The 14,403-nt window shown below is 41.0% G+C and overlaps 1 protein-coding gene and 1 long non-coding RNA gene across 10 annotated transcripts in view; one reads left to right on the forward strand and one right to left on the reverse strand.

Annotated features, from left to right (window-relative positions):
- The window catches only part of LOC118370435 (enhancer of filamentation 1-like), a 74,373-nt gene that overhangs the window by 27,276 nt on the left and 32,694 nt on the right, over positions 1 to 14,403 (reverse strand). Inside the window, 1 exon segment of the mRNA XM_052472767.1 lies at positions 9,023 to 9,421. Coding sequence (XP_052328727.1) covers positions 9,023 to 9,421 — 399 coding nt within the window.
- Positions 1,539 to 6,419, forward strand: LOC127909980 (uncharacterized). 9 transcript variants are annotated; one of them, XR_008073215.1, is made up of 6 exons: positions 1,539 to 1,730; positions 1,970 to 2,509; positions 2,870 to 3,049; positions 3,590 to 4,189; positions 4,371 to 4,610; positions 4,727 to 6,419. It is a non-coding gene; the product is annotated as an uncharacterized LOC127909980 (long non-coding RNA). The 9 variants fall into 9 exon arrangements; XR_008073218.1 differs by lacking the exons at positions 1,539 to 1,730; positions 2,870 to 3,049 and adding exons at positions 2,570 to 2,629; positions 3,170 to 3,289 and having other exon boundaries at positions 1,957 to 2,389; positions 3,650 to 4,189; XR_008073212.1 differs by lacking the exons at positions 1,539 to 1,730; positions 2,870 to 3,049 and adding an exon at positions 3,170 to 3,289 and having other exon boundaries at positions 1,957 to 2,629; positions 3,650 to 4,189.

Consider the following 14,403-nt stretch of genomic DNA (forward strand, 5'->3'; position numbering starts at 1 on the left):
CTTAACCAACAGTGTAGACCTTACAGTGAAATGCTTACTTACAAGCCCTTAACCAACAGTGTAGACCTTACAGTGAAATGCTGACTTACAAGCCCTTAACCAACAGTGTAGACCTTACAGTGAAATGCTTTACTTACAAGCCCTTAACCAACAGTGTAGACCTTACGGTGAAATGCTTTACTTACAAGCCCTAAACCAACAGTGTAGACCTTAAAGTGAAATGCTTACTTTCAAGCCCTTAACCAACAGTGTAGACCTTACAGTGAAATGCTTTACTTACAAGACCTTAACCAACAGTGTAGACCTTACGGTGAAATGCTTTACTTACAAGCCCTAAACCAACAGTGTAGACCTTAAAGTGAAATGCTTACTTTCAAGCCCTTAACCAACAGTGTAGACCTTACAGTGAAATGCTTTACTTACAAGCCCTTAACCGACAGTGTAGACCTTACAGTGAAATGCTGACTTACAATGCAGTTCAAGAAAGGGTTAAGAAAATATTTACCAAATAAACTACAGTGAAATGATTACTTACAAGCCAATAACCAACAGTGTAGACCTTACAGTGAAATGCTTACTTACAAGCCCTTAACAGTGTAGAGGTAATTTGACCTTACAGCTTTATACATGTAGACCTTACAGTGAAATGCTTACTTACAAGCCCTTAACCAACAGTGTAGACCTTACAGTGAAATGCTGACTACAAGCCCTTAACCAACAGTAAACACAGTGAAATGCTGACTTACAAGTAACCAACAGTGTAGGTAGGGGTGAAAGCTTGACTATACATAGATAACAAACAGCATGTAGAGCAGTGTAAATGCTTTAGGTAGGGGTAACAGTGTGACTATACATGAAAGATAAGCCCTTAAAACAGTGAGACCTTACAGTGAAAGCTTAGCAGTGTAACCAACAGTGTAGGTACAGTGAAATGTGACTATACATAGATAATAAACAGTGTAGACCTTACAGTGAAATGTACTTTAGGGGTAACCAACAGTGTAGACCTATACAGTGAAATGCTTAAACAAGCATGTATCAGCAGTGTAGACATGTAGTGTAGGGGTAAAGCCCTTGACTATACATAGATAAGTGAAACAGCATGTAGCAGCAGTGTAACCAACAGTGTAGGTACAGTGTAAAGTGACTATACATAGCCCTTAACCAACAGTGTATCTTACAGTGAAATGTAGGTAGGGGTAACAGTGTAGACTATACATAGATAATAAACAACAGTGTAGCAGCAGTGTACATGTAGGTAGGGGTAAAGTGACTATACATAGATAACAAACAACAGTGTAGCAGCAGTGTACATGTAACCAACAGGTAGACCTTACAGTGAAAGCTTACTTACAACTAACCAACATAGATAATAAACAAGCCCTTAACCAACAGTGTAGCAGTAAAAGCAAGCCTTTAACCAACATGTAGGTAAGGGTTAAGAAAATACTTTACAAAATATAAACAGCATGTAGCAGCAGTGTACATGTAGGTAGGGGTAAAGTGACTATACATAGATTAAACAGCATGTAGCAGCAGTGTACATGTAGGTAGGGGTAAAGTGACTATACATAGATAATAAACAGAGAGTAGCAGCAGTGTACATGTAGGTAGGGGTAAAGTGACTATACATAGATAACAAACAGAGAGTAGCAGCAGTGTACATGTAGGTAGGGGTAAAGTGACTATACATAGATAATAAACAGAGAGTAGCAGCAGTGTACATGTAGGTAGGGGTAAAGTGACTATACATAGATAATAAACAGCATGTAGCAGCAGTGTACATGTAGGTAGGGGTAAAGTGACTATACATAGATAATAAACAGCATGTAGCAGCAGTGTACATGTAGGTAGGGGTAAAGTGACTATACATAGATAATAAACAGCATGTAGCAGCAGTGTACATGTAGGTAGGGGTAAAGTGACTATACATAGATAATAAACAGCAGTAGCAGCAGTGTACATGTAGGTAGGGGTAAAGTGACTATACATAGATAATAAACAGAGAGTAGCAGCAGTGTACATGTAGGTAGGGGTAAAGTGACTATACATCGATAATAAACAGCATGTATCAGCAGTGTACATGTAGGTAGGGGTAAAGTGACTATACATAGATAACAAACAGCATGTATCAGCAGTGTACATGTAGGTAGGGGTAAAGTGACTATACATAGATAACAAACAGCATGTAGCAGCAGTGTACATGTAGGTAGGGGTAAAGTGACTATACATAGATAATAAACAGAGAGTAGCAGCAGTGTACATGTAGGTAGGGGTAAAGTGACTATACATAGATAATAAACAGAGAGTAGCAGCAGTGTACATGTAGGTAGGGGTAAAGTGACTATACATAGATAATAAACAGAGAGTAGCAGCAGTGTACATGTAGGTAGGGGTAAAGTGACTATACATAGATAACAAACAGCATGTAGCAGCAGTGTACATGTAGGTAGGGGTAAAGTGACTATACATAGATAACAAACAGCATGTAGCAGCAGTGTACATGTAGGTAGGGGTAAAGTGACTATACATAGATAATAAACAGCATGTATCAGCAGTGTACATGTAGGTAGGGGTAAAGTGACTATACATAGATAATAAACAGAGAGTAGCAGCAGTGTACATGTAGGTAGGGGTAAAGTGACTATACATAGATAATAAACAGCATGTAGCAGCAGTGTACATGTAGGTAGGGGTAAAGTGACTATACATAGATAACAAACAGCATGTAGCAGCAGTGTACATGTAGGTAGGGGTAAAGTGACTATACATAGATAATAAACAGCATGTAGCAGCAGTGTACATGTAGGTAGGGGTAAAGTGACTATACATAGATAATAAACAGAGAGTAGCAGCAGTGTACATGTAGGTAGGGGTAAAGTGACTATACATAGATAACAAACAGAGAGTAGCAGCAGTGTACATGTAGGTAGGGGTAAAGTGACTATACATAGATAATAAACAGCATGTAGCAGCAGTGTACATGTAGGTAGGGGTAAAGTGACTATACATAGATAACAAACAGCATGTAGCAGCAGTGTACATGTAGGTAGGGGTAAAGTGACTATACATAGATAATAAACAGCAAGTAGCAGCAGTGTACATGTAGGTAGGGGTAAAGTGACTATACATAGATAATAAACAGCATGTAGCAGCAGTGTACATGTAGGTAGGGGTAAAGTGACTATACATAGATAATAAACAGAGAGTAGCAGCAGTGTACATGTAGGTAGGGGTAAAGTGACTATACATAGATAATAAACAGAGAGTAGCAGCAGTGTACATGTAGGTAGGGGTAAAGTGACTATACATAGATAATAAACAGCATGTAGCAGCAGTGTACATGTAGGTAGGGGTAAAGTGACTATACATAGATAATAAACAGAGAGTAGCAGCAGTGTACATGTAGGTAGGGGTAAAGTGACTATACATAGATAATAAACAGCATGTAGCAGCAGTGTACATGTAGGTAGGGGTAAAGTGACTATACATAGATAATAAACAGCATGTAGCAGCAGTGTACATGTAGGTAGGGGTAAAGTGACTATACATAGATAATAAACAGAGAGTAGCAGCAGTGTACATGTAGGTAGGGGTAAAGTGACTATACATAGATAATAAACAGCATGTAGCAGCAGTGTACATGTAGGTAGGGGTAAAGTGACTATACATAGATAATAAACAGAGAGTAGCAGCAGTGTACATGTAGGTAGGGGTAAAGTGACTATACATAGATAATAAACAGAGAGTAGCAGCAGTGTACATGTAGGTAGGGGTAAAGTGACTATACATAGATAATAAACAGAGAGTAGCAGCAGTGTACATGTAGGTAGGGGTAAAGTGACTATACATAGATAATAAACAGAGAGTAGCAGCAGTGTACATGTAGGTAGGGGTAAAGTGACTATACATAGATAATAAACAGCATGTATCAGCAGTGTACATGTAGGTAGGGGTAAAGTGACTATACATAGATAATAAACAGCATGTATCAGCAGTGTACATGTAGGTAGGGGTAAAGTGACTATACATAGATAATAAACAGCATGTATCAGCAGTGTACATGTAGGTAGGGGTAAAGTGACTATACATAGATAATAAACAGAGAGTAGCAGCAGTGTACATGTAGGTAGGGGTAAAGTGACTATACATAGATAATAAACAGAGAGTAGCAGCAGTGTACATGTAGGTAGGGGTAAAGTGACTATACATAGATAATAAACAGCATGTAGCAGCAGTGTACATGTAGGTAGGGGTAAAGTGACTATACATAGATAATAAACAGAGTAGCAGCAGTGTACATGTAGGTAGGGGTAAAAGGTACTATACTATAGATAGATAAACAGAGAGTAGCAGCAGTGTACATGTAGGTAGGGGTAAAGTGACTATACATAGATAATAAACAGAGAGTAGCAGCAGTGTACATGTAGGTAGGGGTAAAGTGACTATACATAGATAATAAACAGAGAGTAGCAGCAGTGTACATGTAGGTAGGGGTAAAGTGACTATACATAGATAATAAACAGAGAGTAGCAGCAGTGTACATGTAGGTAGGGGTAAAGTGACTATACATAGATAATAAACAGCATGTATCAGCAGTGTACATGTAGGTAGGGGTAAAGTGACTATACATAGATAATAAACAGACAGTAGCAGTAGTGTGTAGGTGGGGGTAAAGTGACTACACATAGATAACAAACAGCATGTAGCAGCAGTGTACATGTAGGTAGGGGTAAAGTGACTATACATAGATAATAAACAGAGAGTAGCAGCAGTGTACATGTAGGTAGGGGTAAAGTGACTATACATAGATAATAAACAGAGAGTAGCAGCAGTGTACATGTAGGTAGGGGTAAAGTGACTATACATAGATAATAAACAGAGAGTAGCAGCAGTGTACATGTAGGTAGGGGTAAAGTGACTATACATAGATAATAAACAGCATGTATCAGCAGTGTACATGTAGGTAGGGGTAAAGTGACTATACATAGATAATAAACAGAGAGTAGCAGCAGTGTACATGTAGGTAGGGGTAAAGTGACTATACATAGATAATAAACAGAGAGTAGCAGCAGTGTACATGTAGGTAGGGGTAAAGTGACTATACATAGATAATAAACAGAGAGTAGCAGCAGTGTACATGTAGGTAGGGGTAAAGTGACTATACATAGATAATAAACAGAGAGTAGCAGCAGTGTAAAAACAAATGGGGGGGTGGTGGTGGTGAGTGTAAATAGTCCAGGTGGCCATTTGATTATTTGTTCATTAGTCTTATGGCTTGGGGGGTAGAAGCTGTTAAGGAGCCTTTTGGTCCTAGACTTGGCGCTCCGGTACCGCTTGGGCTTTCCTCTGATACCGCCTGGTATAGAGGTCCTGGATGGCTGGAAGCTTGGCCCCAGTGAGGTACTGGGCCGTGCGCACTACCCTCTATGGCGCCTTACGGTCAGATGCCGAGCAGTTGTCATACCAGGCGGAGATGCAACTGGTCAGGATGCTCTCGATGGTGCAGCTGTAGAACATTTTGATGATCTGGGGATCCATGCCAAATCTTTTCAGTCTCCTGAGGGTGAAAAGGTGTTGTTGTGCCCTCTTCACGACTGTCTTGATGTGTTTGGACCATGATAGTTTGCTGGTGATGTGGACACCAAGGCATTTGAAACTCTCAACCCGCTCCACTAACAGCCCCGTCGATGTTAATGGGAGCCTGTTCGGCCCTTCTTTTCCTACAGTCCACGATCATCTCCTTTGTCTTGCTCACGTTGATGGTTGTTGTCCATTTGGGCCTAGCCTAGCTCTCTGAATAACTCGGAGCTGGGAGGAAAACAACACAGCCCTGTCTGTCTGTCTGGACTCCACAGAGTACACAGAGCCAGCTTTTCTGCTCTCCTTAATGGCCAGCAACACAGCTGAAATCTGACTGCACCACTTTGCCAATCACAGATGGGACATTTAGACGTTGACGCAGACTCAATTTAATCTAAAACAAGGCAATTATACACTAGTATAGACACATTCATAAAGACACGTTTAAATGACCTTATTACCAAAGACATCATTCCTTTCCCTTAGTAAATCTTCCTATCAGCGAAGAGGGGGAGTGTGATCGTGATGGTAGGTCTGTGAGTGTGATTAGGGATGTGTCTGGCACCCTATACCTTATAGTGCACTACTTTTAACCAGAGCTCTATGGGCCCAGGTCAAAAGTAGGGCACTATATAGTGAATAGGGTGCCCTTTCAGACAGAGACTGTGGGTGCACAGTACAGGTGGGAGTGATTGACATGCCTTGCTGTTTTCCCTGTGGGCCCTGGTCATAAGTAGTGTGCTAGGAAGGGAATAGGGTGCCATTTGGGAGACAGACACAGTTTCCTAAGCACCAGCTCCCTATTTATCCCACAAACACACCTTAGTTGGGTAACGTCTCTGTAACGTCTCTGCCAACTCAAGCCATGTTGAAAATACCCACAGACAGAATACATTTCGCCAAGTTATAATTATATTCCCTCTCCTAAGGAGATGGTGTAGAGTACCTATCCAGTTCAGGTTAAGAACAGGTTATAATTACATTCCCTCTCCTAAGGAGATGGAGTAGAGTACCTATCCAGTTCAGGTTAAGAACAGGTTATAATTATATTCCCTCTCCTAAGGAGATGGAGTAGAGTACCTATCCAGTTCAGGTTAAGAACAGGTTATAATTATATTCCCTCTCCTAAGGAGATGGAGTAGAGTACCTATCCAGTTCAGGTTAAGAACAGGTTATAATTATATTCCCTCTCCTAAGGAGATGGAGTAGAGTACCTATCCAGTTCAGGTTAAGAACAGGTTATAATTATATTCCCTCTCCTAAGGAGATGGAGTAGAGTACCTATCCAGTTCAGGTTAAGAACAGGTTATAATTATATTCCCTCTCCTAAGGAGATGGAGTAGAGTACCTATCCAGTTCAGGTTAAGAACAGGTTATAATTATATTCCCTCTCCTAAGGAGATGGAGTAGAGTACCTATCCAGTTCAGGTTAAGAACAGGTTATAATTATATTCCCTCTCCTAAGGAGTTGGAGTAGAGTACCTATCCAGTTCAGGTTAAGAACAGGTTATAATTATTATTTTGGAATGAGGAAGTTTGACAAGCTGCTGTCCACATACTTTTGGTCATGTAGTGTATCTCCCTGTTAAGCGTGGGACATTTTTGAAACAAATTTCCAAAATTAAAATAAATTGGAGCTGATTTGCTGGTGTTTTTACAGTCTTATGTCCAACAGAAAATTGGGGGGTAAATCAAATCACCAGTTGGGGAACCCTGCTGTTGGGGAACCCTGCTGTTGGAGAACCCTGCTGTTGGAGAACCCTGCTTTTGGGGAACCCTGCTGTTGGGGAACCCTGCTGTTGGAGAACCCTGCTGTTGGGGAACCATGCTGTTGGGGAACCCTGCTGTTGGGGAACCCTGCTGTTGGGGAACACCCTGCTGTTGGGGAACACCCTGCTGTTGGGGAACCCTGCTGTTGGGGAACCCTGCTGTTGGAGAACCATGCTGTTGGGGAACCATGCTGTTGGGGAACCCTGCTGTTGGGGAACCCTGCTGTTGGGGAACCCTGCTGTTGGAGAACCCTGCTGTTGGGGAACCATGCTGTTGGGGAACCCTGCTGTTGGGGAACCCTGCTGTTGGAGAACCCTGCTGTTGGGGAACCCTGCTGTTGGGGAACACCCTGCTGTTGGGGAACCCTGCTGTTGGGGAACCCTGCTGTTGGAGAACCATGCTGTTGGGGAACCATGCTGTTGGGGAACCCTGCTGTTGGGGAACACCCTGCTGTTGGGGAACCCTGCTGTTGGGGAACCCTGCTGTTGGAGAACCCTGCTGTTGGGGAACCCTGCTGTTGGAGAACCCTGCTGTTGGGGAACCCTGCTGTTGGGGAACCCTGCTGAAGTCTTATTACAGTATAGAAATACACAGTTGTACTGTACTGCCTGGAACATGAATAGACATGTAGATGACTGGTGAATCCATTTTCACTGGGCTCTGTTGTTGTCTGTGAGCTGGTGTACAGTATTTGAGTACAGACAGACCTAAATACAGGCAGCCGCTGCTGGACTCCTACAAACACCAACAGCATAAAAACACAACTCTGCACTGTTGGCTTTTCCATGAGTTGTGCCCTGTTCAGTGCCCCTTTGTGGCTTCCCAGGCCCTACATACAGCTCGCCAACACACAAATACGCCAAATGGGAGTCTCTCTCTGTCTATGTGAATAAAAACACTGCTGTTCTGTGGTGAACTAACATCTCGGCACACCCTGTCCACATTTCATTTCACATTGCTGCCCTGCAATCCTTCCACTCTGTGACTGTGTCTGTGTAATGACTTTCATTAGACTGGTCTGGGGCGTGGCAGTAACCTCACAGGGGAGGACAACAGAACAGGCCATGGTTTAAACTGGTCTGGGACCAGTGACGTGGTAGTACCCTCACAGGGCAGGACAACAGAACAGGCCATGGTTTAAACTGGTCTGGGACCAGTGACGTGGCAGTGGCCTCACAGGGCAGGACAACAGAACAGGCCATGGTTTAAACTGGTCTGGGACCAATGACGTGGCAGTGGCCTCACAGGGCAGGACAACAGAACAGGCCATGGTTTAAACTGGTCTGGGACCAGTGACGTGGTAGTACCCTCACAGGGCAGGACAACAGAACAGGCCATGGTTTAAACTGGTCTGGGACCAGTGACGTGGCAGTGGCCTCACAGGGCAGGACAACAGAACAGGCCATGGTTTAAACTGGTCTGGGACCAATGACGTGGCAGTGGCCTCACAGGGCAGGACAACAGAACAGGCCATGGTTTAAACTGGTCTGGGACCAGTGACGTGGTAGTACCTTCACAGGGCAGGACAACAGAACAGGCCATGGTTTAAAGCTCCATTTAATGCCCTTTGAACATCTCAGAGCCCTCTGTCTTCTGTCTGCCCCCCTTCTCTCTCTCTATCCAGCCCTCTGTCTGTCTGCAACCCCCCCTCACTCTCCAGTTCTCTTACCTTGCTGGGGGTGTTGTCTGCAGCCAGGGCATTCCTCTGAGGGGGGACCTGGTACACATCTTGTCCCAGGGGTACCTGGTAGATCCCTTGCTGCCCCGGGCTCTGGAGGGACGGGGGCACCTGGTACAGCCCCTGGGACGATGACACGGCCTTCTGCTGGTAGGCCGAGCCTATAGGTGATGATTGGGTGATAGGGGACTGGGCGTCGAACATTGGACCAATCAGCAGCTTGAGACGGTTGCCCGGGGCGATACCCTGGCGTCCGTGTAGCGAGCAGAGCCACCACCCCTCCAGGCCACCCGTGTTCTGCTCAATGATTGTTAAGATGTCCCCTTTCCGGAAGGCCAGCTCCTCCGGGGACTCTGGGACGTTGTCGTATAACGCCTTGGCCATCAGGTTCTACAGAGAGAAGAGAGGTCAGTCTACTGTCAGGAACATATAGTTAGAGAAGAGAAGACAGTCTACTGTCAGGAACATATAGTTAAAGAAGAGAAGTCAGTCTACTGTCAGGAACATATAGTTAAAGAAGAGAAGTCAGTCTACTGTCAGGAACATATAGTTAAAGAAGAGAAGTCAGTCTACTGTCAGGAACATATAGTTAGAGAAGAGAAGACAGTCTACTGTCAGGAACATATAGTTAAAGAAGAGAAGTCAGTCTACTGTCAGGAACATATAGTTAGAGAAGAGAAGACAGTCTACTGTCAGGAACATATAGTTAAAGAAGAGAAGTTAGTCTACTGTCAGGAACATATAGTTAAAGAAGAGAAGACAGTCTACTGTCAGGAACATATAGTTAAAGAAGAGAAGTCAGTCTACTGTCAGGAACATATAGTTAGAGAAGAGAAGACAGTCTACTGTCAGGAACATATAGTTAAAGAAGAGAAGACAGTCTACTGTCAGGAACATATAGTTAAAGAAGAGAAGTCAGTCTACTGTCAGGAACATATAGTTAGAGAAGAGAAGACAGTCTACTGTCAGGAACATATAGTTAAAGAAGAGAAGACAGTCTACTGGCAGGAACATATAGTTAGAGAAGAGAAGTCAGTCTACTGTCAGGAACATATAGTTAAAGAAGAGAAGTTAGTCTACTGTCAGGAACATATAGTTAATGAAGAGAAGACAGTCTACTGTCAGGAACATATAGTTAAAGAAGAGAAGTCAGTCTACTGTCAGGAACATATAGTTAAAGAAGAGAAGTTAGTCTACTGTCAGGAACATATAGTTAATGAAGAGAAGTCAGTCTACTGTCAGGAACATATAGTTAATGAAGAGAAGTCAGTCTACTGTCAGGAACATATAGTTAATGAAGAGAAGTCAGTCTACTGTCAGGAACATATAGTTAAAGAAGAGAAGTTAGTCTACTGTCAGGAACATATAGTTAATGAAGAGAAGTCAGTCTACTGTCAGGAACATATAGTTAATGAAGAGAAGTCAGTCTACTGTCAGGAACATATAGTTAGAGAAGAGAAGTCAGTCTACTGTCAGGAACATATAGTTAAAGAAGAGAAGTCAGTCTACTGTCAGGAACATATAGTTAATGAAGAGAAGACAGTCTACTGTCAGGAACATATAGTTAAAGAAGAGAAGACAGTCTACTGGCAGGAACATATAGTTAGAGAAGAGAAGTCAGTCTACTGTCAGGAACATATAGTTAGAGAAGAGAAGACAGTCTACTGTCAGGAACATATAGTTAGAGAAGAGAAGACAGTCTACTGTCAGGAATATATAGTTAAAGAAGAGAAGTCAGTCTACTGTCAGGAACATATAGTTAAAGAAGAGAAGACAGTCTACTGGCAGGAACATATAGTTAGAGAAGAGAAGTCAGTCTACTGTCAGGAACATATAGTTAAAGAAGAGAAGTTAGTCTACTGTCAGGAACATATAGTTAATGAAGAGAAGTCAGTCTACTGTCAGGAACATATAGTTAGAGAAGAGAAGACAGTCTACTGTCAGGAACATATAGTTAAAGAAGAGAAGTTAGTCTACTGTCAGGAACATATAGTTAATGAAGAGAAGTCAGTCTACTGTCAGGAACATATAGTTAGAGAAGAGAAGTCAGTCTACTGTCAGGAACATATAGTTAATGAAGAGAAGTCAGTCTACTGTCAGGAACATATAGTTAGAGAAGAGAAGACAGTCTACTGTCAGGAACATATAGTTAGAGAAGAGAAGTCAGTCTACTGTCAGGAACATATAGTTAGAGAAGAGAAGACAGTCTACTGTCAGGAACATATAGTTAAAGAAGAGAAGTCAGTCTACTGTCAGGAACATATAGTTAGAGAAGAGAAGACAGTCTACTGTCAGGAACATATAGTTAATGAAGAGAAGTCAGTCTACTGTCAGGAACATATAGTTAGAAGACAGTCTACTGTCAGAACATATAGTTAGAGAAGAGAACAGTCTACTGTCAGGAACATATAGTTAAAGAAGAGAAGTTAGTCTACTGTCAGGAACATATAGTTAATGAAGAGAAGTCAGTCTACTGTCAGGAACATATAGTTAATGAAGAGAAGTCAGTCTACTGTCAGGAACATATAGTTAATGAAGAGAAGTCAGTCTACTGTCAGGAACATATAGTTAATGAAGAGAAGTCAGTCTACTGTCAGGAACATATAGTTAATGAAGAGAAGTCAGTCTACTGTCAGGAACATATAGTTAATGAAGAGAAGTCAGTCTACTGTCAGGAACATATAGTTAATGAAGAGAAGTCAGTCTACTGTCAGGAACATATAGTTAATGAAGAGAAGTTAGTCTACTGTCAGGAACATATAGTTAAAGAAGAGAAGACAGTCTACTGTCAGGAACATATAGTTAGAGAAGAGAAGACAGTCTACTGTCAGGAACATATAGTTAATGAAGAGAAGTCAGTCTACTGTCAGGAACATATAGTTAGAGAAGAGAAGACAGTCTACTGTCAGGAACATATAGTTAGAGAAGAGAAGACAGTCTACTGTCAGGAACATATAGTTAATGAAGAGAAGTCAGTCTACTGTCAGGAACATATAGTTAGAGAAGAGAAGACAGTCTACTGTCAGGAACATATAGTTAAAGAAGAGAAGTTAGTCTACTGTCAGGAACATATAGTTAATGAAGAGAAGTCAGTCTACTGTCAGGAACATATAGTTAGAGAAGAGAAGTCAGTCTACTGTCAGGAACATATAGTTAGAGAAGAGAAGACAGTCTACTGTCAGGAACATATAGTTAAAGAAGAGAAGTTAGTCTACTGTCAGGAACATATAGTTAGAGAAGAGAAGACAGTCTACTGTCAGGAACATATAGTTAAAGAAGAGAAGTCAGTCTACTGTCAGGAACATATAGTTAGAGAAGAGAAGTCAGTCTACTGTCAGGAACATATAGTTAAAGAAGAGAAGTCAGTCTACTGTCAGGAACATATAGTTAGAGAAGAGAAGACAGTCTACTGTCAGGAACATATAGTTAGAGAAGAGAAGTCAGTCTACTGTCAGGAACATATAGTTAGAGAAGAGAAGTCAGTCTACTGTCAGGAACATATAGTTAAAGAAGAGAAGTCAGTCTACTGTCAGGAACATATAGTTAGAGAAGAGAAGTCAGTCTACTGTCAGGAACATATAGTTAGAGAAGAGAAGTCAGTCTACTGTCAGGAACATATAGTTAATGAAGAGAAGTCAGTCTACTGTCAGGAACATATAGTTAGAGAAGAGAAGTCAGTCTACTGTCAGGAACATATAGTTAGAGAAGAGAAGACAGTCTACTGTCAGGAACATATAGTTAAAGAAGAGAAGTTAGTCTACTGTCAGGAACATATAGTTAAAGAAGAGAAGACAGTCTACTGTCAGGAACATATAGTTAGAGAAGAGAAGACAGTCTACTGTCAGGAACATATAGTTAAAGAAGAGAAGACAGTCTACTGTCAGGAACATATAGTTAAAGAAGAGAAGACAGTCTACTGTCAGGAACATATAGTTAGAGAAGAGAAGACAGTCTACTGTCAGGAACATATAGTTAAAGAAGAGAAGACAGTCTACTGTCAGGAACATATAGTTAAAGAAGAGAAGACAGTCTACTGTCAGGAACATATAGTTAGAGAACAGAAGACAGTCTACTGTCAGGAACATATAGTTAAAGAACAGAAGACAGTCTACTGTCAGGAACATATAGTTAGAGAAGAGAAGACAGTCTACTGTCAGGAACATATAGTTAAAGAAGAGAAGACAGTCTACTGTCAGGAACATATAGTTAAAGAAGAGAAGTCAGTCTACTGTCAGGAACATATAGTTAAAGAAGAGAAGTCAGTCTACTGTCAGGAACATATAGTTAGAGAAGAGAAGTCAGTCTACTGTCAGGAACATATAGTTAAAGAAGAGAAGTCAGTCTACTGTCAGGAACATATAGTTAGAGAAGAGAAGACAGTCTACTGTCAGGAACATATAGTTAGAGAAGAGAAGACAGTCTACTGTCAGGAACATATAGTTAGAGAAGAGAAGTCAGTCTACTGTCAGGAACATATAGTTAGAGAAGAGAAGTCAGTCTACTGTCAGGAACATATAGTTAGAGAAGAGAAGTCAGTCTACTGTCAGGAACATATAGTTAAAGAAGAGAAGTCAGTCTACTGTCAGGAACATATAGTTAGAGAAGAGAAGACAGTCTACTGTCAGGAACATATAGTTAAAGAAGAGAAGTCAGTCTACTGTCAGGAACATATAGTTAGAGAAGAGAAGACAGTCTACTGTCAGGAACATATAGTTAAAGAAGAGAAGTTAGTCTACTGTCAGGAACATATAGTTAAAGAAGAGAAGTCAGTCTACTGTCAGGAACATATAGTTAGAGAAGAGAAGACAGTCTATTAGCCTAATGCTATCTAAAATATCATAAACTGTACTGAACATTGTATTAGCCTAATGCTATCTAAAATATCATAGACTGTACTGAACATTGTATTAGCCTAATGCTATCTAAAATATCATAGACTGTACTGAACATTGTATTAGCCTAATGCTATCTAAAATATCATAAACTGTACTGAACATTGTATTAGCCTAATGCTATCTAAAATATCATAAACTGTACTGAACATTGTATTAGCCTAATGCTATCTAAAATATCATAGACTGTACTGAACATTACATTCGCCTAATGCTATCTAAAATATCATAGACTGTACTGAACATTGTATTAGCCTAATGCTATCTAAAATATCATAGACTGTACTGAACATTGTATTAGCCAATGCTATCTAAAATATCATAGACTGTACTGAACATTGTATTAGCCTAATGCTATCTAAAATATCATAGACTGTACTGAACATTGTATTAGCCTAATGCTATCTAAAATATCATAGACTGTACTGAACATTACATTCGCCTAATGCTATCTAAAATATCATAGACTGTACTGAACAT

This window comes from Oncorhynchus keta, chromosome 20, assembly GCF_023373465.1.
Source record: "Oncorhynchus keta strain PuntledgeMale-10-30-2019 chromosome 20, Oket_V2, whole genome shotgun sequence".
NCBI classification, from domain to species: domain Eukaryota; kingdom Metazoa; phylum Chordata; class Actinopteri; order Salmoniformes; family Salmonidae; genus Oncorhynchus; species Oncorhynchus keta.